This window comes from Ictalurus punctatus, chromosome 20 (genome assembly GCF_001660625.3).
Source record: "Ictalurus punctatus breed USDA103 chromosome 20, Coco_2.0, whole genome shotgun sequence".
NCBI classification, from domain to species: Eukaryota; Metazoa; Chordata; class Actinopteri; order Siluriformes; family Ictaluridae; genus Ictalurus; species Ictalurus punctatus.
This window is the reverse complement of record NC_030435.2, coordinates 20731677-20756069: the sequence shown is the minus strand read 5'-3', so window position 1 is coordinate 20756069 and position 24393 is coordinate 20731677. Positions and strand designations below refer to the sequence as shown.

At 38.1% G+C, this 24393-nt stretch overlaps 3 protein-coding genes across 8 annotated transcripts in view; all 3 read left to right on the top strand.

The window, feature by feature from the left end:
* The first annotated feature begins 1426 nt into the window (after positions 1-1426).
* On the top strand, positions 1427-11300 carry LOC108280837 (GTPase IMAP family member 7). Of its 3 annotated transcripts, XM_047162427.2 has the most exons (4): positions 1532-1635; positions 3100-3181; positions 3521-3726; positions 7733-11300. In XM_047162427.2, the coding sequence occupies exons 2-4, from the start codon at positions 3118-3120 to the stop codon at positions 9074-9076; spliced, it is 1614 nt and encodes a 537-aa protein (XP_047018383.1). In that variant the 5' UTR covers positions 1532-1635; positions 3100-3117; the 3' UTR covers positions 9077-11300. The 3 variants fall into 3 exon arrangements, with proteins under 3 accessions (XP_047018384.1, XP_017351765.1, XP_047018383.1); XM_017496276.3 differs by having other exon boundaries at positions 1531-1635; positions 3100-3726; XM_047162428.2 differs by lacking the exons at positions 3100-3181; positions 3521-3726 and having other exon boundaries at positions 1427-1635.
* A 143-nt stretch (positions 11301-11443) lies between these two features.
* On the top strand, positions 11444-17436 carry LOC108280916 (GTPase IMAP family member 4). The gene is made up of 4 exons (XM_017496421.2): positions 11444-11609; positions 12540-12627; positions 12963-13175; positions 13786-17436. Exon 4 carries the CDS (start codon positions 13968-13970, stop codon positions 15270-15272), a length of 1305 nt encoding a protein of 434 aa, XP_017351910.1. The 5' UTR covers positions 11444-11609; positions 12540-12627; positions 12963-13175; positions 13786-13967; the 3' UTR covers positions 15273-17436.
* Positions 17437-17905: 469 nt separating this feature from the next.
* stk11 (serine/threonine kinase 11) overlaps positions 17906-24393 on the top strand; it is a 175184-nt gene continuing 168696 nt past the window's right edge. For 2 of the 4 annotated variants that reach the window (XR_001815839.3, XM_053688578.1), the window contains exons 1-2: positions 20368-20726; positions 22299-23226. Coding sequence is in view for 3 of the 4 variants with exons in the window: in XM_053688578.1 (XP_053544553.1) it covers positions 22943-23226 (284 nt within the window). In the remaining variant the exon portion in view is untranslated. Of the gene's footprint in view, positions 17975-20364; positions 20727-22298; positions 23227-24393 lie in introns of those variants that run through there. The other 2 variants (XM_053688577.1, XM_053688576.1) reach the window with 2 other exon arrangements.

The following is a 24393-nucleotide window of genomic DNA, read 5'->3' as shown; positions in this document are numbered from 1 at the left end:
ATTCCTGATGATATTTGACATTTTTTAGTACACCTGGGTGACAGGAAATTGTTCAACCATGACTTTCTGTTTCACAGGGGTATAAATATGAGGTAACATAGGCCAAATTCCCTTGGTCATTCATAACAATGGGTAAGACCAAGGAATTTAGCTGTGATGTGTGGCAAAAAGTTGTTGAGCTTCACAAAATGGGAAGTGACTATAAGGAAATAACACAAGCATTGAACATGCCCATTTCAACCATCAGGGCAATAATAAAGAACTGGAAATGCTATGAATCAACCTGGAATTGGACATGTGTCTATATTGTCTCAACTCAATGTGAAATGGATGGTTCGGGTGGCCACGGAAAACCTGTGGGGTGAACTGAAGAGAAGAGTCCGCCAGAGAGGACCTTGAAATTTGAAGGACCTGGAGAGATTCTGTATGGAGGAATGGTCTCAGATCCTTTGCCATGTATTCTCCAACATCATCACGCATTATAGGAGAAGACTCAGAGCTGTTATCTTGGTAAAGGGAGGTAGCACAAGGTATTGACAAAGGTTGCCAATAATTGTTGCACACCAATATTTAAAAGATTTTTCTCATATTTACCAAGGGTGCCAATATTAGTGGATGGCACGGTATGTGTTGGCTTTTGTGTTACTGAATGGAACAAAGGCCAGACTACTGCACCTATATATCTGGTTTATAATGTAAATGTGGAAAAATCTATAATGTTGTAGTCCTCTAGTCCAGGGTTGTCAAACAGGCACAGTTTATTCCAAATTATTCCAAATGGTATCTGCTTTTCCACTAGAGGGCGTAATAGACCAATAAATTCAAGGCCAGAAAGTCAGATACTGACAAAATGTGCTAATTCTACATTAACAAGCTAAAGAATTTATATTTAACCCTAATGAAGTGCATTTTCTAATTAAGTCCATGCAACAGTCCAACATAACCCCAATTTCATTTCCAGTCTGTAACTACAAATCTGGAAAAGTTCAAGAAACACTTATGGAAGACAAACTATAAATATAATTTGCAAATCTTTTCTTTGTAATGAATTGCAGTCTGGTAATTTATTTTGTAGGTGATTTTATATATATATATATATATATATATATATATATATATATATATATATATATATATAAAACAACTGTTGCTGAGTGCAGCTCCCTGTCATAGGTGTACTTTACCAGAGCCCCCCCACCCCACCCCCCACACACACACACACTCACTCTCTCTCTCTCTCTCTCTCTCTCTCTCTCTCTCTCTCTTCTCCTAAATTTCGTTTCTTCGCTAATGAATAAACGGTACTGCCCTGTGGAAAGCAACTGTGGCCAAAAGGAGAGAGAGCGAGAGAGAGAGAGAGAGAGAGAGAGAGAGAGAGAGAGAGAGAGAGAGAGAGAGAGAGAGAAAGCGAGCTGATACAGTACACATGTCACAGGGAGCTTCTTTCCTGCACTCAGCAATGGCCGTGTTTTATATTCATGTTGGCCCCAGTGGCTTTCCACGGTGGAGTACCGTTATTCTTTAGCGAAGAAACGAAACTTAGAAGATGGATATAAGAGAGTGAGAGAGCGAGAGCGAGAGAGAGCACCAAAATTCCGAGTTCTGGGTAAAGTTTTTGTCCGTGATTTTAAAAAAGTGAGTATTTTATGCACTTTTCCTCGTTTGTTGCACCTTGTTATCTCAGCAGAAATGATGTTTGTTGAACCAGTTAAAGGTCTAACAGGGAGATGCATCCGAAATATCAGATTCCAAAAGTAATGACTTGAGAATTAGGGATAAGGTCAGATAATGCACGACAGATTTATCATAAACCACTAGATTTCAAACACTGCTATTAATATTCTGTATATTTTAAAAGCTGCTAAACATTATTTAAAATAAATCAATAAATAAATAAATACAAGAAGAAAAGAAAACAATAGAAATAACACAATAATGTAAGAAATTTAGTTTGGACCAAAAAATATAACCGTTAAAAACTTCCAAATGTTTCCAGATCTTTTTGAGTCATATTCGCAAAACTCATCAAAATAAACCAGGCCTTGATGATTAAAGGAATGAAGAATATATAAAGGGGGGAAAAAAACTGTATTTAAAGGAAAATAGTTTTGGCTTTGGTAAGGACATTCCGGAGCATCATATCGTAGACATATCACATACTCTTACAATGATATTAACAGCAGGAACAACAACAACAACAATAGTACAAATAATCATTGGTACTAGTAGTGTAGCATTACAAGTACATAGTTCTTTCATTCATATAACAGGAATCAGTAATGACAAGACTGCGTAAAATCAGAAAATATAAGCTTAAATGCATAAATAACTTTACAACAACATATTCATTATGAATTAACCAAGTAACATAAAGACAGACCCCACAAACTTAGTTAGATTATGTTAAACACAGCCTACCAGACATATTAAGGGCCATGTTCAAAGTTGGTTACATAAGAGCAAATAAAGTTCAAAAGTAATGTTAATATTTACACTTTCAGGTTAACGGGCTGTTTTTGGTGGCTTTTACTAGTTACTGTAAAAGTTGCATCTTTGCCTCAAATGAATCATTATGTGATGATAATTAAAAGGGCAGGGTTGAAGAGGTGATAGTTTTAGACATGACACTCAAACATCATGAAAGCGAACATGTTTTCCAATACACACCTGAAGCTCTTGAAAGTTCTGTAGCAAAGATATGTCTTTTTCTGCATTATCCAGACCCTTTGCAGGGAATTCTTTGCAGTTTTTACATTATGTTGCTCATTTTCATGTCTAAGCCAGTTCACTGTAATGGTATTATAAATAGCAAACCAATGTGAGGCAACAAAGTGTTGGCATATACCAAACCATCCAACACCAGCTACATTTTATAACAATTAACTAATGACTGTATGTATGTATGTATGTACTTATTACTTAACATGATGGATTAGTCATTGACCACTAGCTAGCAAATGTTGGGCAGCATGTAAATTGTATATATTTACTCATGTGTATTTATGTTATTTGTAAAAGGCCAATAAATGGCTGCCAAATATTGTTTCTCTGAAAAAAAAGATACATTGAGATACCACAGTTTACAGTTTGTCTTTCCAGCTAAAACAGCATCCAGAGATGAGGCGTTCTCAGTCCCCAGTAACCCAGCTACGGTTGGTGCTCGTGGGTAGAACAGGTTCAGGTAAAAGTGCCACTGGAAACACCATCTTGGGTAAACAATGTTTCCAATCTAAACTGAACATGAGCTCAGTGACAAAGCAATGCCAGAAGGAATGTGGAGTAGTCCAGGGGCGGAGCCTGGCTCTGATTGACACTCCTGGCTGGTTTGATACTGAGCAGAGTGATATAAAACAGGAAGCACTGAGATGTCTGACCATGTGCTCACCTGGACCGCATGCATTTCTGCTCATCATACCAATCGCTCGCTTCACAAAGGAGCAGCAGCAGACTATAAATATGATTGAGGCAGTTTTCAAGGAGAACTTCAATGACCACACAATCATCATATTTACCCGTGCAGACGAGCTGGAAGGAGAGCCAATTGAGCAGTTCATATTGGAACAGGACCAGAGAATCCAGGACCTCATTGCACGATACAATGGGCATTTCTTAGCCTTCAATAACAAGAATCCAGAGAACCGGAACCAGGTGAAACAATTCTTGAAGAAGCTGGATGTGGTGCTGGAGCAGAACATGTACCGTCACTTCACCAGCCAGAAAATGGAGGTTGTAGAGAATTCATATCTTCTTGTCAAATTCCATCTACTAGCTAATTTAGTTAATTCGCACCCTCAGAACTTAAGGCCTGTTCATACCAGGACGTTTTTTCAGTGCGTTAAACGGTCTGTTTAATGCTCTGTGTCTAAACCAATGGCTATCAACGGGAGTGTTCACACCAACGTGTTTTATACGAGCTGTCAAAGCATCAAATGTTTTTAACGGCGAGGGTTTTTTTGCTGGTTGTTTTTTTGATGCACCAAGTTAAAAACTGCCCAACGAATGAGATTCGCACTTTTGGTCACGTGCCCGGAGCTGCTGAAGTTACATAAATCTACAGCTTGATGGCGCTCGTTCACAAAACTATTTTGTCGAGAGAGAAAGTGAGTAACAGAAAAAGAGTCAGACCCGATATGATGCTGAACATAAAGAAGTTTTTAATAAACGCCACAGCGGATACAAAAAAGGAGTTGTTGTTCTACAGTATTAAAACATCTTCACTAGCATCCACCATTCAGTGCGTTTACATGGACAACAATAATCCAATATTAACCCGATTAAGACGATACTCTGATTAAGAATCTACCATGTAAACAGCGATTTTTGATGACCGTAACCCGATTAAGGTCATACTCGAAGTAAACACAAATCGAATTAAGACGTGTGGAGTATTCCTGTTTTAGTCGCATTATCGACGTGCGTTACAGACATGTACACACCTTAATCACATTATTAATGTCGTGTGAGAGTTTTCACTGCATTGTGCGACAGGACACGATCACACACGGCAGTGCTCAACCGTTATACAGCAAACAAGAGAGCACAGCTGCGTCCCAAACCGTGTACTTGCCTAATATAGGCCTGTAGTAGACGAAACACATGTATCTCTGTGTCACGTACCGTGTGTGCGTGACACCGGTCACGGTGTGGGTCATGGATTGTGGGGGACAGAATCCAGGCAGAATAATCCAAAGGGAAAAGACAACGTCCGTGGTGGATAAACAGGCGAGGGTCAAGCGATCAGGCAAACAAACAAAACGAGGCTGGTCAAAAGTAATTTTGTAAACGCACAAGAAAAAGGCCTATAGAATGGCAAAGAAACAAGTCAACTGAATGTTACTTCGCAAAGTCTCTTCGTTTCCAAAGTCTCTCTTATGCTGTGGTGTGAGTGTTTGTAATGGGATGCAGGTGTGTGTGATTAGAACTCCGAGGAAGGCGAGCGTATGAGTGTGTGGGAAGTGTAGTCCTCAGCGGCCATGTTTGTAGTTAGCGGTGCCTCCTGGGAAACTGAGTCGTGGCTGGGCTGAGATATGACACTCGGTTACTATATAGAGGGTAAGTACATGGTTTGGGACACAGCCCACGGTTTCAAGCAGTTGTCTATTTGCACATACAGCATGACAAATAATTAACCGCCCTTGAAGTGTTTGTAAAAAAAGGTCAAATAAAAACACCCAAAACTATATACGGTACCATAACAAAGACGAACTGTATGTTGATACGTGAAATTCTGGAGGGACGTCGGACGGTGTGACGCGGGGATGTAATGACGTGTACCGTTAATCGAACTATATTCTATAACGTGTAAAAGAGGTACATGAATGGAGTATTCTAAAAACGACTCATGTAAACACCTTAATCACAATAATGTCTTACTCAGAGTAAGATCAATAATTAGATTACTGCTGTCCATGTAAACGTAATCAATGTGGTAAGAGAGTGAATAAATGACTTATTTGAAATAAAATGCACACTGCTCATGAATCCTTCTGGCTACACACATAAACAAGGAATATTTAAAGATGACACAGAGTTCAAGACTCAGAATTACCCAGACTGCTACTAACTACTGCTACTATGTATGAGTTATGTGACCAAGCAGTCTATTTCATTCTTTCAGTGTTATTTTATATACTAAATAGCATAATTTCTGTTTCTTTGGTCTCTTTCCTGCAAATATTTCACACCTCTGCTCAACAATAATCCGCTGATTGATTGATAGTGTATTGTATGTATTTTACACCTGGCATGTACATGCAAATATAGACCTTCTTTGTTTGAGTGGCTGCAAATATTGGCTGAATTCTGAATCACACATGAGCATATAGACTACTCATACTATTTCTATCCTATAAACCAGAGGTGTCCAGTCATATCTGGAAAGGGCCGGTGTGGGTGCAGGTTTTCATTCCAACTAAGCAGGAGCCACACCTGATTCCACCTGTTTAATCAGTTGATCTTGGCTTCTGCTTGGTTGGAATGAAAACCTACACCCATACCGGCCCTTTCCGAATAAGTTTGGACACCCCTTATATAAACATATAGTAGAAATAGTAAGAGTTGTATGATAGTATGTGATTTCGATTTCAGCCACTGTTTTGTTTCCTTCTTCTCAGTGACAAGCGGCTGTCAGAAAGGGGAAGATGTGCAGCGTCACAGTGTGTGTACCGGGTTATTTCTGCTTGTCAATAACCATCTACTGTCAGAGAGTTAATTTGCACTTACATGAACACAAAGAAACGTGCCGAAAAACGGACCGTTTAACATGCTGAAAAAAACGTCCCGGTGTGAACCAGGCTTTAATGTGAAAGTCCCAGTATTTTCATAAAAGTGCCATTGGCTTAATGCGACGTATTCATTCTGATACGGTCCCACACAGATTAATTGTGAAGGGTTAGGTTGCCGTTGACTCAGTCTATATAACAAGTACCTTGAAAAATGCTATTCACCTAACAATGTTGTGTGCTTTTTTTCCTCAGGGATTTGTGAATGTCAGGTCCAATATAGAGTATGTGCACCATGCAAAAAAGTACAGGGGATAGAATAACTTGGGGAATGTGCGAGGCCACTAGTAGGAACCAAAATTTCAGCATAGTTTTTAGAAATTAGATTAACTGCCAAGGTGCAGTGCTACACCCACAGAGTTACCCTTCCTAATGGGGCAAGTGTTTACTGCTATTAATATACTGTATACTTTAAAAGCTTCTAAACTTTGCATAAATAAATAAATAAATAAATACCAGTAGAAATAGCACAATAATGTTTCCAAATCTTTTTCAGTTATATCTGCAAAACTTGTCCAACATAAACAGGCAAAAAGTTGCATTCTCAGTTGAATTTGGGGAAACCACTTGAAGCATTCATTGTGTTGAACTATTTCAATTGCTTTTTGTTCATCGCAAACGGCTGAAAGTCAATAACAATAAATCTGATTTTGCAATGGGGGTTGAATAATTTTGATTGCAACACATTTACATATAAATACCAGGAAATAAAAGCTGAAATTATAAACTCTCTTCTTATATTCATTTTTTTTATCTCAAATCCAAAAGTCTTCAGTCTACAGAGGGGGAAATTAATTGGCCTTGCTGTTCCAATAGTTTCAGAGGGAACTGTACATTCATTGTTAATGACACACTAGCTATACAAATATACTACAATGTTGTGTAGGTGTTACTGAAATACTATACTTCAGTCTTTCAAACTACATACACATTCTAAAATGAAAGTACAGATCTAATAACTATAAAGGTTTATAAGTTGTGTAACTGGTTAATTAGCACAGGGTCGGCTGTGGCTCAGGTGGTAGTGCGGATTGTCCACTAATCGTAGGATTGGCAGTTCGATTCCCAGCCTGCATGACTCCACATGCTGAAGTGTCCTTGGGCAAGACACTGAACCCTGAGTTGCTCCCGATGGCAAGTTAGCGCCTTGTACGGCAGCTCTGCTACCATTGGTGTGCGAGTGTGTGTGGGTGTGAATGGGTGAATGAGACACAGTGTAAAGCGCTTTGGATAAAAGCGCTATATAAGTGCACCATTTGCCATTTAGCACAGAAACCTCAGCTGGAAAGTAGGCTGCCTACTGTTATATTTAAATATTGATCACAGTAGGATTTTTGCACTTTTGTTTGAATGATTTAGAAGGGTCAGTACATAATCACTGGGGTTTCTTTCAGAAATTCAGAGCATTTCAGAAACAAATCTCACAAAGTGTGTCTTTCTATCTAAAACAGCATCCAGAGATGAGGCGTTCTCAGCCCAGGATTTCCACCAGTCTACATGGAGTTGCCCAGTCCCCAGTAACTCAGCTGCGGTTGGTGCTGGTGGGCAGAACAGGTTCAGGTAAAAGTGCCACTGGAAACACAATTTTGGATAAAAATTGTTTCCCATCTAAACTGTGCATGGACTCAGTGACAAAGCAATGCCAGAAGGAATGTGGAGTAGTCCAGGGGCGGAGCCTGGCTCTGATTGACACTCCTGGCTGGTTTGACACCTCCCTCCAGCAAAATGAGATAGAACAGGAAGTGCTAAGATGTTTGGTCATGTGTTCACCTGGACCACATGCATTTCTGCTCATCATACCAATCGCTCGCTTCACAGAGGAGCAGCAGCAGACTGTAAATATGATTCAGGAAACTTTTAAGGAGAACATCAATGACCACACAATCATCATATTTACCCGTGCAGACGAGCTGGAAGGAGAGCCAATTGAGGATTTTATATCAAAACAGGACAAACGAATCCAGGATCTTATTGCACGATTTGGTGGGCGTTTCTTGGCTTTCAATAACAAGAACCCAGAGAATGGGGACCAGGTGAAACAGTTCCTGAAGAAGCTGGATGAGCTGCTGGAACAGAACGAGTACCGTCACTTCACCAACCAGAAAACGGTGGTTGTAGAGAAGGCACTAGTAATGTTGGAACAGAAAAAGCAAGAAAAACTAGCTGAAGCAATTAAGAAGGCCAAGCAGGAAGTAAGGCAGAAGGCTGAACGTCGCCGGGCCAACATCATTAAAGCCCTGGAGGAGGAGAAGCAAGAGATAGAAACATGCATGTGTCGCATCCAGGAACAAATCCACAATTTAACAGAAGAAATTGGCAAAGAAAATGAAAACCTTTATAAAGATTCACAAAGGCTGCAGTCGCTGCATGAATCTCTACATAGTGCAAGAAACAGCCTCAGAAATCTGGAGGAAGAGAAGGAGTTAAAGATAAAGGAAAGTGTAAAAGAGAAAAGGAAACTGGAAATATGGATCAAGGTGGAAGAGCAGAGAAGAGAGCAAGAGGAGAAAGAAAAGGCTTCAAATGAGGATGAACACAAATGGTATTACGATGAAAAATATTTCACTATTGTGAAGTACCTCCTCCTTTTTTTAGGAGGCGCTGGAGCTGGATTTTGGTTCGCACCTGCATTTTTTTTCACTGCAGCACCTGTAGGACTGGCAGCAGAGTTAACTGCACTGCTCGGACCAGAGCTTGCAGCCGCTGTGATGGCAGCAGCTGCAAAAGCAGCTCCTTTAATGGGTGCAGCAGCAAAGGTAGTTCCATTGGTGACTAGTCTTTGTTCCATTCAGTAACACAAAACCAAAACATCTTATCATGTAAATTTGGAAAAATCTGTCATGTTCTCATCCTCTAGTCCAGAATCCGTGCTCTAAATTATTATCATCTTGTGGACCTGAATTGAAAGCTAGTATCTGTTTTTCTACTAGAGGGTAAAATAGACCAATAAACTGATCAGTAAAATTGTTAAAGCAAGCTCCAAATTTTACATATCAGCCTAATTCATCAGTCCTTTACTTAATTAATTCCATGTATTAGTCCAATATTTAATCCCAAATTAAATCCATTTCAGTTCCAGTTTGCAACATTAGAAAATATGGAAAGGTTCAAGGGGGTAAATATTTATGCAAGACATTGTCTGGTAAAACCATAAATTGGAAATGAAAATGGTAATGAATTGTGTTTGTAGGTGATACATATTCAATCTGGCCCATTGGACATTGGACTAAGTGTAATGTTGCCTGTTACCTGAAATGTGTTTAACACCCATTCTCTAGTCTGTGTGGTGGCATTTTCTTATATCAGAGGCTTGAAGTGTGTAGGAAATATAAGAAAATGTATGTCTTTATTACAGTCATAATCTGTTTTATTATTCATTTTTGCACATACTAATCATAGTCAGTTTACTGCTTGCATTCTTCTCCATCTAGTACAAAAAACAAATCTGTTTTTGTGCTTTTCCTTAAAGCAATAATTAAAATATATTTTTACTTCTAACAGGAAAAGCAATTCAGTCACTAGAACTGTAATTCTGAATTCTTCTATGTTAATATACTACTATTATGTACACATTCCAGTAATCAGATACATAAGTGCGTTTCCATGTAACAGTTCGTAGATCATTGAACTGATAATGTATCCTTTAAAACAAAATACATTTGATAATCTTCCATTTTGTCCCCCATCGTTCTCTGAGTATTACAGCGTGGTGAAAATACTTTATTTTGAGCTCTTTAGTTGTGTTGCTATTGTGGATGATTAACAGAAACAAAAGCGTTCCATTCAGCATTTTGTTCTTAGGTTTCTTTCAAAAGGGAGATACCAAGAAAGCATTTCACCAAACACTGAGAAGTGGAAATGGCACAATGAGGTATGGATGTGCAGTTGTAGAAACATGAATGTTTCCTTTGGTTTGGGGGAAAATTCGGTTAATATAGTTTGCAGAGGTGGGTAGTAACGCGCTACATTTACGTCTTTACATTTACTTGAGTGACTTTTTGAAAAAAAAAAAAAAACTTTTAAGAGTAGGTTTAACTGGCCATACTTATACTCTTACTCAAGCTCATTTTTAATCACAGAAATGTACTTTTACTTCACTACATTTTGTGACGTTACTCCGTTACTGTCAAATGTTAATGAATATATGTAGTTTTAATAATTAGTTCATATCACGTATAATGATGACCCATAAAGAGGTTGAGAGTCTCGCGATACTCTGCAGTGGTCTGAATGTGTCTGCGACAAGCGTTTTTATTAGCTGGCTCAGTCCTGGAAGATAATGCAAAGCTGAGTACCTTAGAGAGGCGGAATCTTTCAGAAGTAAAGATGGGATGGAATCTGGATGGAAGCATGTGTTGCTGTAAAACCTGCATATACCTTTCAGCATTGATGTTCCCTTTCCAGATGTGCAAGCTTCCCATTACATAGGCACTAATGCACCCCCATACCATCAGAGATGCAGGATTTTGAACTGAGCGCTGATAAAAAGCCGGATCGTCCCTCTCCTCGTTAGACCTTTTGTAAGTGTCCATGGTTTCCAAAAGGAATTAAAAATTTCGATTCATCTGACCACAGAATAATGCAAATCATTGCATTCTGTTTTTATTTACATTTTACATAGCGTGCCAACTTTTTTAGAACCGGGGTTGTATATTGAAAATTTTTCATAGCACTTTTATTGAGTGCATCTTGTGTTTTCATTTATATGTTGGTTTTCATCACTTTCTCTCATGAGTAAAAATCGTCTGCAAACCATAGTTAGTTTGTGCTAGAGGCTATCTGTCTATGCAACTTGAAATTTTCAACTGATGTTTCATTCATGTTATTCATTAGGTCTTTATGAGTAGATGAATTTATATTGACGCATGATGCATTATCTTTTATGTATGTTTTAATATGTTTTAGCATTTGTTTAAATGTTTAGACATGTACTTTAATGTATCTGTTGTGTGTTGTATTAAGCCCTGTACTAACTGCTCCTGGGGGGATTAATAAAGTTGTAAACTAAGCTAAACTAAACATCTGTCTCCTACATTTATAACCTAATCTGCTGATGGAAAAACAGCATGAGTGACAAAAATATATAAATATATACTTACTGTAACAGGTGTAGTGTACCAGCTCTCTCCTTTAGGCCCCAGTGGCCTTCCACAGTGCAGTACCTTCAATCTTTAATGAAGAAACAAAACAGGAGAAGATGAATATATAACACACACACACACACACACACACACACACACACACACACACACACACACACAGAGAGAGAGAGAGAGAGAGAGAGAGAGAATTACGCCTACTGAGAAAAGGTTCTGTGATTTTAAAAACGTGAGTAATTTATGCATTTTCCTCGTTTTTGTTCACATTATTAGCTCAGCAGGAATGATGTTTGTTGAATTAGTTAAAGGTCTAACAGGAAAAAAGTAATGATGTCATTTCTGATTTGATTATTAGGGAGAATAGAGGATTTTGATTCACTTCAGAAAAATTTCAATCCCTTGTCATAAAGTAATCCCTTGTCATAAAGTAAAGGACTGATAGCAGCTGATTTAAGTTTATTGTTTGATCCTAGTTTAACACCAATTGGCAACTTGCTACTATCATATAAATAAGAACATACTTTTTTATTTACAGTGCATCCAAATTAAAAGCACGTATGATTGGGGCAGCTAGAATAAATGAGTTAGCACGGCTAAGCCCCCAGTGTCTTTTAAAGATAAAAAGGTACAGTGTAAGGCTTTATTTTAACTTTTATTATATATGAATTTTATTATATCTAAAGGTAAAGTGTAGTCTTAAAGGTAAAGATACACCAGCTTAGATCGTTATTATTATTATAAAAGTTTAAAGTTGTTTATCTGAAATATCATATAGATTGTCACCTGCTTGACTAGATCATCCTGTGTTTTGAAAGCTACAAATGAGTCAGACTGGATTTATTTTAGTAGGATGTTTCCGGGTTCTATTTATACTTATTCTAGGTTTCACCGTAATTAGCATGTGATTACTGAATGTGAGAATATCCTAGCTAGCTAGGCATTTGAGGGAGGAAAAAGATTGTGGCACCATTGTGCCAGAATCATTCTTTAAAAATCTTCTTTCATAAAACGTTATAAAAAATCAAAAACTTATTTGTTTAAAAAGAATAAAGAAAGGAAACATTTTAATTTTACTTTTGTTCAGCATTTTAAATGAGTTCAAAAATGTATTTTATTATATCAAGTGCTCACCATCCGACATTACTCTACTCTGTCACAGACACAGTCTTAAAAGGTTGTTAAGGAGATTCTGCTTTTCTGACAGACAACCCCTACACCTTAACCTGCACAGAAAGCTCAGCCCTAAAGTAAGATGCATTTTGTCATACTTTAGTATTGGTCATTTTTATAACAGGGTTTATGTAGTTATAACTACATTATCAACAAGAATCAATGTATATTGTTAACTGTTAAATATGAACCCTGACAGGAACTAAGCTTCTTATTAGAATTAACAAAGCTGAATTCAGGATCAAGCTATGACCTCGACATCTTACAGAAATGAGGACGGTGCACATACTTTAGCAGGTGTTATGTTCTGAGCCTTGGGGTGTGGAGGGGTGGGGGTTGTATTCGTGCCATGTGACGTTATCTGTGTTTGTGGTTTGTTTGTCTGATTTGTCTGTCCTCTGAGTGTTGTTAGGCTCCACCTCTGCGCACCTGTATCCTGTTGCTTTAATGGCACTCCTGGTTGTATATATAAGGCGGGAGTGAAATGGAAAGACACACAGTGGTGAACAACAGGGCATGCCACTACGCCCAGTCAGTGGGCTGGATCCAAGCTTGTGTTATGTGTTCTTTTTATCGTGTTGTTGATCTAAGATGTAGGCTGCACTGTTTACTTCTCTCTTTTCAGGTAAACTTATTGTGAGTTGTCTTGGGGGTTTTTTTTGGGTTAATTTGAATCTTTATTCTATTCATAGTTTCTTTTCTTTGTTCAGGATATGTGAGTTTGTGTGCATTTGTTATTTTGGTCCGTAGTCAGTTATCTTGCACCTCGCTTCACGTGTCCTTCTTATGTTGCTTACCCGTTTCAGACGAGTTTTTAAGTTAGGGGTTTGTAACAGGTTTGTAGTCATTATGTTTTCCCCTTTTAAGTGGCCAACTTTTATTTAAAATATTCTTCTCAAATGAGTCATAATTACATGTATTTGACTCTTCCAGAAGGTTCCTACAAATGATAAAGAGCGAAATTAGAACAATGACATTTTTAACAGTGAAATTTAAATTGTTGGGAAAAAAAACAGACTATACAAAATAAAAGGATGATTCCAGTTATCTTTATAGAGAATCCTTCAAAATTAGCTATATATTATTTTTTTTAGTTTGCTTGTTGTAGTTCTTGTAATAATTTTTGCCTATGTGCTGTTTTTGTCATATTGCTTATTTATAACGTTTGATCAAATGTGTCTGTCATGTACCTCCTGGTAGTCTGTAAAAACAATGATATTTAATTTTTTCCACAGGGGAAGACAAGAGTATATTCAGAGACAAAGAAATTCAGGGTGTTTCAGGAACCTCAAATAAAAGGTGTACTACTATCTGACAAGCAAGAATAAGAATTCCTCAAGGGTGTCTACTGCTTTCAACATACGTACCATTGAAACTGACTTGACCTCCTGACCACATCTGTACCATTCCACCTATAATGAGTTCGTGCAGTGTAGACGACACCACCCAAACTCCTGCAAACAGGCCAACTCAGCTGCGGTTGGTGCTGGTGGGTAGAACAGGTTCAGGTAAAAGTGCCACTGGAAACACCATCTTAGGTAAAAAATGTTTCCCATCTAAACTATGCATGACCTCAGTGACAAAGCAATGCCAGAAGGAATGTGGACTAGTCCAGGGGCGGAGCCTGGCTCTGATTGACACTCCTGGCTGGTTCGACACCTCCCTCCAGCAAAATGAGATAGAACAGGAAGTGCTAAGATGTATGGTCATGTGTTCACCTGGACCACATGCATTTCTGCTCATCATACCAATCGCTCGCTTCACAGAGGAGCAGCAGCAGACTGTAAATATGATTCAGGAAACTTTTAAGGAGAACATCAATGACCACACAATCATCATATTTACCCGTGCAGACGAGCTGGAAGGAGAGCCAATTGAGGATTTTATATCAAAACAGGACAAAATAATCCAGGATCTTATTGCACGATTTAGTGGGCGTTTCTTGGCTTTCAACAACAAGAACCTAGAGAACGGGGACCAGCTGAAACAGCTCCTGAAGAAGCTGGATGAGCTGCTGGAACAGAACGAGTACCGTCACTTCACCAACCAGAAAATGGTGGTTGTAGAGAAGGCACTAGTAATGTTGGAACAGAAAAAGCAAGAAAAACTAGCTGAAGCAATTAACAAGGCCAAGCAGGAAGTAAGGCAGAAGGCTGAACTTCGCCGGGCCAACATCATTAAAGCCCTGGAGGAGGAGAAGCAAGAGATAGAAAGACAAAGGATGTACATCCAAGGCAAAATCAATAAATTAGTTTTTGAGATAAGAGATGAAAATGTTGAAGATCCACACAGGCTGCAGTCGCTGCATGAATCTCTACATAGTGCAAAAAACAGCCTTGGAAACCTGGAGAAAGAGAAGGAGTTAAAGATAAAGGAATGTGAAGTAAAGATAAGGAAACTGGAAATATGGATCAAGGAAGAAGAGCAGAGAAGAGAGCAAGAGGAGAGAGAAAAAGCTTCAAATGAGGATGAACACAAATGGTATTATGATGAAAAATATTTCACTATTGTGAAGTACCTTGTTGTTTTTTTGGGAGGCGCTGGAGCTGGAGTTGCAATTTGGTTGGCACCTGCACTTTTTTCCAGTGCAGTAACTATAGCACAGGCATCAGAGTTAACTGCAGTGCTCGGACCATGTCTTTCTATTGCTGTGACAACAGTGGTTTCAAAAGCAGTTTCTGTTGCAGGTCGCTTGTTGACTAGCTCTTGTTCCATTCAGTAACCCAAAAGCATATCATATATCTTCATCATATATCTGTTTGATCATAGAGGTTTATAAGAATCTGTAATGTTTCCTTATGTGGTCTGTGAGTGATAAATCTGTCTCAATGTTGGCATGTTTAAATGGTCTCGAAATAGCAAGCAACCCTGCCCTAACTCCTGAATCAATTCTGTCATAAGTGAAAAGACATTTATTGCCAGAGTTTTCCTGTGAAAAGGGATTCCTTTGTTTTGAGGTATCAGTGAATCACACTGAATGCTACATGTATAGAATATAAAGGGTAATCAATGTGTGTAACTACAAAGTTTACTAATGTTTGGATATGTTAATGGGGTATAATCTAATGCATATAGCTAACAGTTAGAATTATTTGTGGAAAGCATTATCTAAATCCATAGTACACTTGTTGATCAAGTTATATTCTAAGTGTGTACTGAGTTAGATGAATTCTGTGTCTTACTAAACATTAGGCCTAATTGTTTTCTGTGTCAGTCCGTTCCTCTCTGCACAGCAGGTGTAATCTAAAACTATAAAACACTTTCTAACAAGTGACATTCCAAGTGTGTACATTAAGAACCTTGTGTTTTGCCTAAAGCAACTTTACTCTATGGAAAAAAAAAGAAAAAGAAAAAGAAAAATGCAATTAGACACATACCACAACTGGGTTTCCAACCAAAACCCTCTAAGCTTGCAAATCAAAAGAAAAGATAAGACTTCCAGGAGGAAGGGTACCAGGCTGAGACTATAGGGTGAATTATGGGACAAAGTAAAAACCCTTGTCTGGTAAAACTTTTAAAGAAAATACAACTGACAATGCATGCGCCACAAATATAAGGTATCATATGTATATGAATAATTAGTTAGGGCAATGGAGATTGGTCTGTTTCTAGAAAGAAAAGGTGAATGCCCTGCGTACGGATAATTTTACCGCTTCAGAGAGGTATATAAAGACATGTTTGTGTATGTATAATTCGGACTTTCTGCAGAATGTCTCGTTTTATTGTTTCGATAAAGTTTATTTGCTTTTTGACATCTACTAACCCTCTGTCTCTGATGTTTTTTGACGTAGGCTGAAAAGATTGTTTTCCACGACACATGGCGTGTTAGAAATACTAAGTTGGCGCTTAAAATTCAATTTAAGTTAATAAGATCAACATGGAAAGTTGCCCTCTCCAAAATGGCGCGGTAGCATACCAATAAGACACCATTTCTTCCTCTGTCCTCAGAGTAGTTGAAATGTCTTTGTCGCCCTCTTGTGGTTGGTTGCAGTTCAAGTCTTATTCTAGTCCAATCAAGGAAATTGGTTAAACTACATTGCTCATAATACGATGTAGTTTAACCGATTTCCTTGGAACGTCATATTATTATTTCCTTTGGGCTATGTAAAGACTCATATTATCTTGCATGAGATAACATGAAACTTCATTTATAAACAGTAACTACATAAACCAATATTTAAAACTAATGTATAGGTCTACCTTTTCTTATAAATAAATGTACCTCCTCCCTGAGCGGCATTAAATATGTTTATATTGAAAGTTTGTGATGTGTTTAGTGATTCTGGTGCTGAACTTTGAGGAGCTAGCTGTTGTCGGCTGCACTAATGTCACAGAGGGACACTGCTAGTTCAGATACAATGCAGGTATAATACATAAACTTGAATGATAGTCAGGTTTCTCTGTTGACTCCTAAAAACAAAAGATACAAGACCTTCTTTTCACACTCACTATTTTCCAACCAACGTTCAATGCTGTTAATAAGAAATCCAGCATAGTAGTAGTAGTAGTAGTAGACATCAAACGTTGGACTCAATTTCCAGAATGGCATGCTGATGGGAGGAAACCCACTGGAAGAGCAACCCAAGCTCGGTATCAAACCATGAACCCTTGAGCTGTGAACTACCAACAATACCTCCTGCAGCACTGTATCTCCTACTTCTATGTGATATTGGTGTTTTTTCAGGTTGCTGTGCCATGAATGACAAAGTGTTCTTGTTGAGTAAGAACTTTTTGCTAGTGTTTGGTAAAGCGTGAGTTGATTTTGAAATATTTTTGAAATATGTAATCCAACGCCTGTTTATCGACAATAATATCTTTGTCTATTATGCAATTGTCTATTATGCAAAATACTTGAATGCATTAACAAAATAAAAAAGTAATCGTCAGCTCTGTGATTGATTAGCCCTTTTCTGTCAGAAGGCAATCTCTTTACAATGCCAAATGATCAGCAGCCTTGAGCTTTACAAGGGTTTGGCGTGTAGGACCGTAACTGGAGCTCCAGTTTGCCATTCCGGAGAGTTTACAGTTGTTAAATATAACCCAGATCAGCCAGCTAAGCAAAAGGAGCCACCACAGGAGCTGGGATAAGTCTGGCATAAGCTATGCTAGCACCTGCACTCAGGGCTGACTTAGCAACCTTGACCTCATGTGTCAGAAGATTTGGGATATTTTTTTATTATTATTATTTTAATGACACCTTTGGATGGAATATAAAAGGGATGGTAACATGCAGAAAATGTAAATTTCTATGCTCAATTAATTTATTATAATGTGTTTGGAGCATCTATTGCTGATAATAGAAAAAAATAGCCTTTAAAGATTAAAGAGGTATTTGCACCCTGTCCAGGGTGTACCCCGCCTTGTGCCCGATGCTCCCTGGGATTGGCTCCAGGTTCCCCCGCGACCCTGAAGACGGAGTAAGAGGTAGAAGATGGATGGATGGATGGATGAAAGAGGTCTAAGGAAGAATATAGCATGAATTATAAAGGGTAATGTAATGTGTACAGGACGTGTAAAGAAAGTGCAGTAAGTGGAAAAAGGAGTATAATTTACACAAACTAAATAGAACATATTAGAAAGTGTAACTCGGATAACATCTAGAGGAAATGTAAAGTGTAATATAAAAAAAAACTATAACTGGGATTGTAACATGTAGTGTAGATGTAAAGAATAGCATAACATGTAGATGAATTGTAAAGTGGAGTGCACCATAGAGGAAGAGGGATTAAACATGTAGAAAAATTTAAGAGTCCAGAAAGTTTACAGCAAAGTCTTTACAAAAATGTCAATGAAGAGTAAGATTTAGAGGAAGTGGGACATGTTAAGAAAGTGGAAATGGGAGTGTAAATGGGGAAATGTTAAAAAAATAAATAAAAATGTAAAGAACAATGCAACATAAAGAGCATGTAAAGAGCAGTGCAACATGAAGAGGAAGTGTAAAGAGCAATGTAAGGGAAGTGGAAGCTGAATTTTACAGAGTGTAAAATGTACTGTAAGTATAAAGGAGAGTGTAACATGTGGAAGAAGTGTAAAGAGGAAAGTAGTTTACAGTAAATGGGAGTGACAAATGTAGAATGTATAAATAGAAGTGTAACATGTAGGGAAAATGTAAAGAGAAAAGTAATGAAGGGGATGTGTAAATGGTAGTGTAAAATGTAATGTAAATATAAAGAGGAACGTAAAGAGAAATGCAATGTGTAATGTAAATGGGTGTGTAAAATGCAGGGTAAATATGTAAAAGGGAATGTAATATGTAGAGGAAGTGTAAAGAGAAAAGTACCATAGAGGAAGTGTTGATGGGAGTGTCAAATGTAGAGTTTGTGTAAAGGAGCGTGTAAAGGGGAATGTAGAGGAAGTGTAAAGAAAGAAGTACCATAAAGGAATTGTAAACAGAAGTATCAAATGTAGGGTAAATAAAAGGAGGTGTAAACATGTAGTCCTAGGGGAAGGGTAAAGATGGAGCAAGTGTAAAGAGGAGTGTAACATAGAGGAAGTGTAAATGGGAATGTAAATGTAGTGTAAATATAAAGGGGGTGTAACATACAGAAAATGTACATGGGAGTGTAAATGTAGTGTAAATATAAAGGGAAATGTTATGTACAGGAGGTATAAAGACAAATAGTAGGTGTAAATGCACGTGCCAGATGTAGAGTAAATATAAAGGGGTTGTAACATAGAGGAAGTGTAAATGGGATTGTAAATGTAGTGTAAATATAAAGGGACATGTAACGTAGAGTAAGTGTAAATGGGAGTGTAAATGTAGTGTAAATATAAAGGGAAATGTAACATAGAGGAGGTGTAAAGAGGAAAGTGACATATAGGTATAAATGGGTGTGTAAATGTAGTGTAAACATAAAGGTACATGTAACATAAAGAAGGTGTAAAGAGGAAAGTGGCATATAGTAGGTGTAAATGGGATTATAAATGTAGTGTAAATATAAAAGTAAATGTTACATTAAGGAGGTGTAAAGAGGAAAGTGACATGTAGTAGGTGTAAATGGGAGTGTAAAGGGGAAAGTGACATATAGTAGGTGTAAATGGGAGTGTAAATGTAATGTAAATATAAAGGTACATGTAACATAAAGGAGGTGTAAAGAGGAAAGTGACATATAGTAGGTGTAAATGGGAGTGTAAAGGGGAAAGTGACATGTAGTAGGTGTAAATGGGAGTGTAAAGAGGAAAGTGACATATAGTAGGTGTAAATGGGATTATAAATGTAGTGTAAATATAAAAGTAAATGTAACATTAAGGAGGTGTAAAGGGGAAAGTGACATATAGTAGGTGTAAATGGGAGTGTAAATGTAATGTAAATATAAAGGTAAATGTAACATTAAGGAGGTGTAAAGGGGAAAGTGACATATAGTAGGTGTAAATGGGAGTGTAAATGTAATGTAAATATAAAGGTAAATGTAACATTAAAGAGGTGTAAAGAGGAAAGTGACATATAGTAGGTGTAAATGGGAGTGTAAAGGGGAAAGTGACATGTAGTAGGTGTAAATGGGAGTGTAAAGGGGAAAGTGACATATAGTCGGTGTAAATGGGAGTGTAAATGTAGTGTAAATATAAAAGTAAATGTAACATTAAGGAGGTGTAAAGGGGAAAGTGACATGTAGTAGGTGTAAATGGGAGTGTAAAGGGGAAAGTGACATATAGTAGGTGTAAATGGGATTATAAATGTAGTGTAAATATAAAAGTAAATGTAACATTAAGGAGGTGTAAAGAGGAAAGTGACTTGTAGTAGGTGTAAATGGGAGTGTAAAGGGGAAAGTGACATGTAGTAGGTGTCAATGGGAGTGTCAGATGTAGTGTAAATATATAAAGGGGTGTAACGTGTAGAGGAAGTGTCACTGGAAGTGTACATGTAGCGTAGATTAAAGGGTACGCGTAACAGGTAGAGAAAGTGTTAACGGGAGTGTAAAATGTAGAGTAAACATAAAGGGGAGTGTAACTTGCACAGAAACTGTAAATAAGGACGAACGCTAGCGCTCTGACGCAAGTTGGCATTTAGCAGCGCGCTGAGAGGGACGGGGGGAGGTAAACAAGATGGCGGCTACCTTGAATCAGCTGCAGCATTAGGATAAGAGCAGAGGAGATCTATGACTGCGGTGACAACACGCACAAGAGAGACAAACCGGACTACACTTAGTATTTACACTTATTAGTATTACGATCCAAGGTGAGACATCTTTGTGTGCGGTTTACGGTGCGTTGTGTTGCGTTTGGTGCGACGACTCTGTGGTGCAATGACTGTTTGACTAGCGGTTAGCTACTTAGCTTAACGGTGTGTGGATGTTAGTAAACCCAGCTAGCTAGGTGACAAGACTAGCCTAAACTTAGTCTTTTGATTCAATTATTATCCATAACGAGTCCCGGGATATTGACTACTTTAACCCGGCTCGGCTTGCTTTTTGGTTTATCTAGCTGGCGAATATAAAGTTACCTTAGCTTGACAACAAATCGATAGTACCTAGAGGAGAAATGCCGAACATGTGTAAATTAGTTTAAACCAAAAAAAGAGAAAGAAAGGCCGCGGATAAATTGTTCTTTTAAAAGACGATAAATAGCTAAATGGAGTCGGAAGAAATGTTTGTGAGCTACTGATTAGCTGTAAAGTCGGAGCTTAGTGCGGCTAGCGATGATTTCAAGTTTATACCTCGAGGATTAAATGGATAACCTTGCACTTAAATGGACGGATTTATAGTAAATTATTATTAAATTATTTAGTTTGGCTAACCATAAATGCTAGCCTATGGCTAGCTAGATAGCTAATTTAACCTTAAATTTAAGCTGAACCCTCCTGAAGCCTGCTGTTAATGTAGCCTGGTGGTAACTAGGAAAAATAATATAAAATAGACAAATACTATAAAAAAAAAATAAACATCCAATTGTTTCGTTAGCATCTATACACAATCTACAAGCATCCAGTGACCAAGCTTGGTATCTATTTGATTTATTATACAATAATTTTCCATTCAGTTCTCAGGGGCATGCTGTTGTAAGAAGTTAATCAATGACAAATGGAAAAAAAAAAAAAAAGTTGATTTATTTTCCTTTAAGTGCATGTCCTGAAGTGTTTTATTCCTTGTATACCACAGCAATGTACCAACAACTAAATGGTTTTAATTGATTTAATAATGACGTGTCATACTTTTATCGATTTATTGGTACATCTTAATGTTTTGGAACATACACGAAACAGGTTTGTTCCTGTTAATGCTTTTTATAGCAGCTGTAAACAGCCATTCCTTCATAAACCTTTCTAATTTCTTTTGAAGTTAATAATAATAATAATAATGGTAATAAAAAAAGCACAGCGTGTCATGTTCATTGGTACGTGTGACTTTCCCTTGGGGGAAAACTTCATGATGTTAACACTGGAAACTGCTTCCATTAATTTTAAGCAAACATCTCCTTATGGAAAGCATTCTCACGTCAACGACTGTATATTTATGTTGAATAACCACAGGCTCTTATTTAAAATCGGTGTCTGATAAGGTATATATTATGTGGAGTGTCCAATATAGAAGTCGCTGTGAATGAGCCGTTATAGAAATTATAACGTATTAGAGCGAGCACTTTAATGTAAACTTGTGGTTTGAATTACAGACAAAACGACTGACCGAGCTGCTGTTATAGACAATTAATGAACATCATCTGACCAATCAAGAATTCAGTAGGGCTGTAGTATGTTGTATCTCATCTCCTCACTTTTGCTTTTCATTACTGATTATGATTTTCCTTATTGCAGGTTTCTTGCTTTTGTTGGACTGGGATTTGCAGTGCTGGGGGGGGGGAAATCAGTCCCAAGAGGATAAAGAATAGCTTTTATTAACCTGGACCTACTTGTATCAGTATGAAGATGCATCACAGCACGATGGACCTGATGCTCTAGAGAACGTTTTGTTATCCAGTGGGAAAAGCCTGTGTACCCAAGACAGACGTCGTCGCAATTTCTCAACTGGTTTGCTTTGTACTGGCTATGTTGGCCGAGATGAGTAGGGGCCCAGTCATTCCAAATGTAGGCTAATGCCTGCCTCTGATTGGACAGTGTATTTTGAATACAAGAGGCCAGTGTTCAGTAACGTCTGGTGACTTTTTTTCTTCCCCCTTCTTAGTTTGTTTTTTGTTTTGTTTTTTGCACTGGACCTTTGGCCCTGCACCGTCTACCGGTACCCTTGCACTCTTTGCTACTTATGTTTACATCCTTGTTCTACCTGAGCCCACATAAAAGCAGCACCATTGTTGCAATCAAGTATCGATTCTTTCAGATGCTGTTTTAGTAGGTTTAAATTTTTTTATCCCCAGCCAATCACAATTGGAGATACAGGCCACATCTCCTTGTAGCGCTTAGGGAGTAAGCGAGCGAAAGAGAAAGGCAGGCTGCAAGAGAAGATGAGTGTCGGGGATCTTCAGCACTCGGGCTACCTGACCGATAACGAGCTCATGGGCATGGACACTTTCATCCACCGCATAGACTCCACTGAAGTGATCTACCAGCCACGGCGCAAGCGCGCCAAGCTGATCGGGAAGTACCTGATGGGCGACCTGTTGGGCGAGGGATCTTACGGCAAGGTGAAGGAGATGCTGGACTCTGAGACTCTGTGTCGGCGAGCTGTGAAGATCCTCAAGAAGAAGAAGCTGAGGAGAATCCCTAATGGAGAGGCCAATGTGAAAAAGTAAGCTGTTGATTGTGCTTCATGTGCAGTCTCTCTCTCGCTTTCTCTCTCTCTCTCTCGCTCTCTCTGGCTCATGTTGCTGCAGTATGCTTCTTGATGACAGCAAAGAAAAAAAAAAATCACGTTTCAGCACTAAAGTCGTAACTGTCGGTCACTGGAGAAGAGCAGCAGGCTGCAAGGTGAAACCACAACAGTGTCTTGATCATTTTTAACCTCAACAAATAATTTTTGCCAGGATCCTTAGCAGTGTTCTCAGTGTTTAGTTATAGATGTCATGTCCGTTTGTGTTTTAACTGTATAAGCCTCTGAACAGTTTGAGATATCGCATTTATTTATGATGGCCCTGAACGTAAATAAACATGCACAAAATAATATTGCTACAACCTACAGCAGCAGTAAATGGGACTTACCAGCAGAAACCCTTCTTAACATTAGAGCTTAAGGGAATACTCTAATGGCTTTATAATTACCAAGACAAGAATTACCCGAACAGAATTTGGACGTTTCCATGAACTGAGGAGGGGAAAAAGCAGAAAACTTGTACTTATTTAAAATATGGGACTATATCATGCGAATTTACAATAACGGCAACTCTAACAGTATAGATCTTACGATGAGACAAACTTTTTATTTATATATATTTAAAATTTCATTGTAATCGTAACAGTGCTTTTACCAATCCTAGCTAGTATCAGCTTACTCACTAGCCTTGTTATCTTGCTTTCTAGATTAATTACATTATCATCAGTATTAAAGGTAAAAAAAAACGCCTTTTCAATCAATACGTTTTGTGCAAAAATTGAAAATCAAGAGAATTTGAGCTGCTTGTGCAACTCAACTGTGTGACTCAACAGTTCTAGTGGGACGTCGCATCGCGTCCCGGTGAATGCCCTAAAAATAACCTTGTTATTTTTAGTTACATTGGATTCAGCATGTCGTAAATCTCCTTATGGTCACTCGCATACGATAAATTGTTTTCACCATCGCTTCCTAGCAAACAAATTTGTTTTTCTCATTTGCCAGCCAATTTGTGACCTGATTGGTCGAAACGGTTGACAATCATGAGAAGCACCCTAAGGCTCAAAATATCCGACCGTCATTGCAAATATTAAACTGTTATACTATCACTAACAGTCTTGGTTTGAGAGACATGAGTGAAAGTCGTAG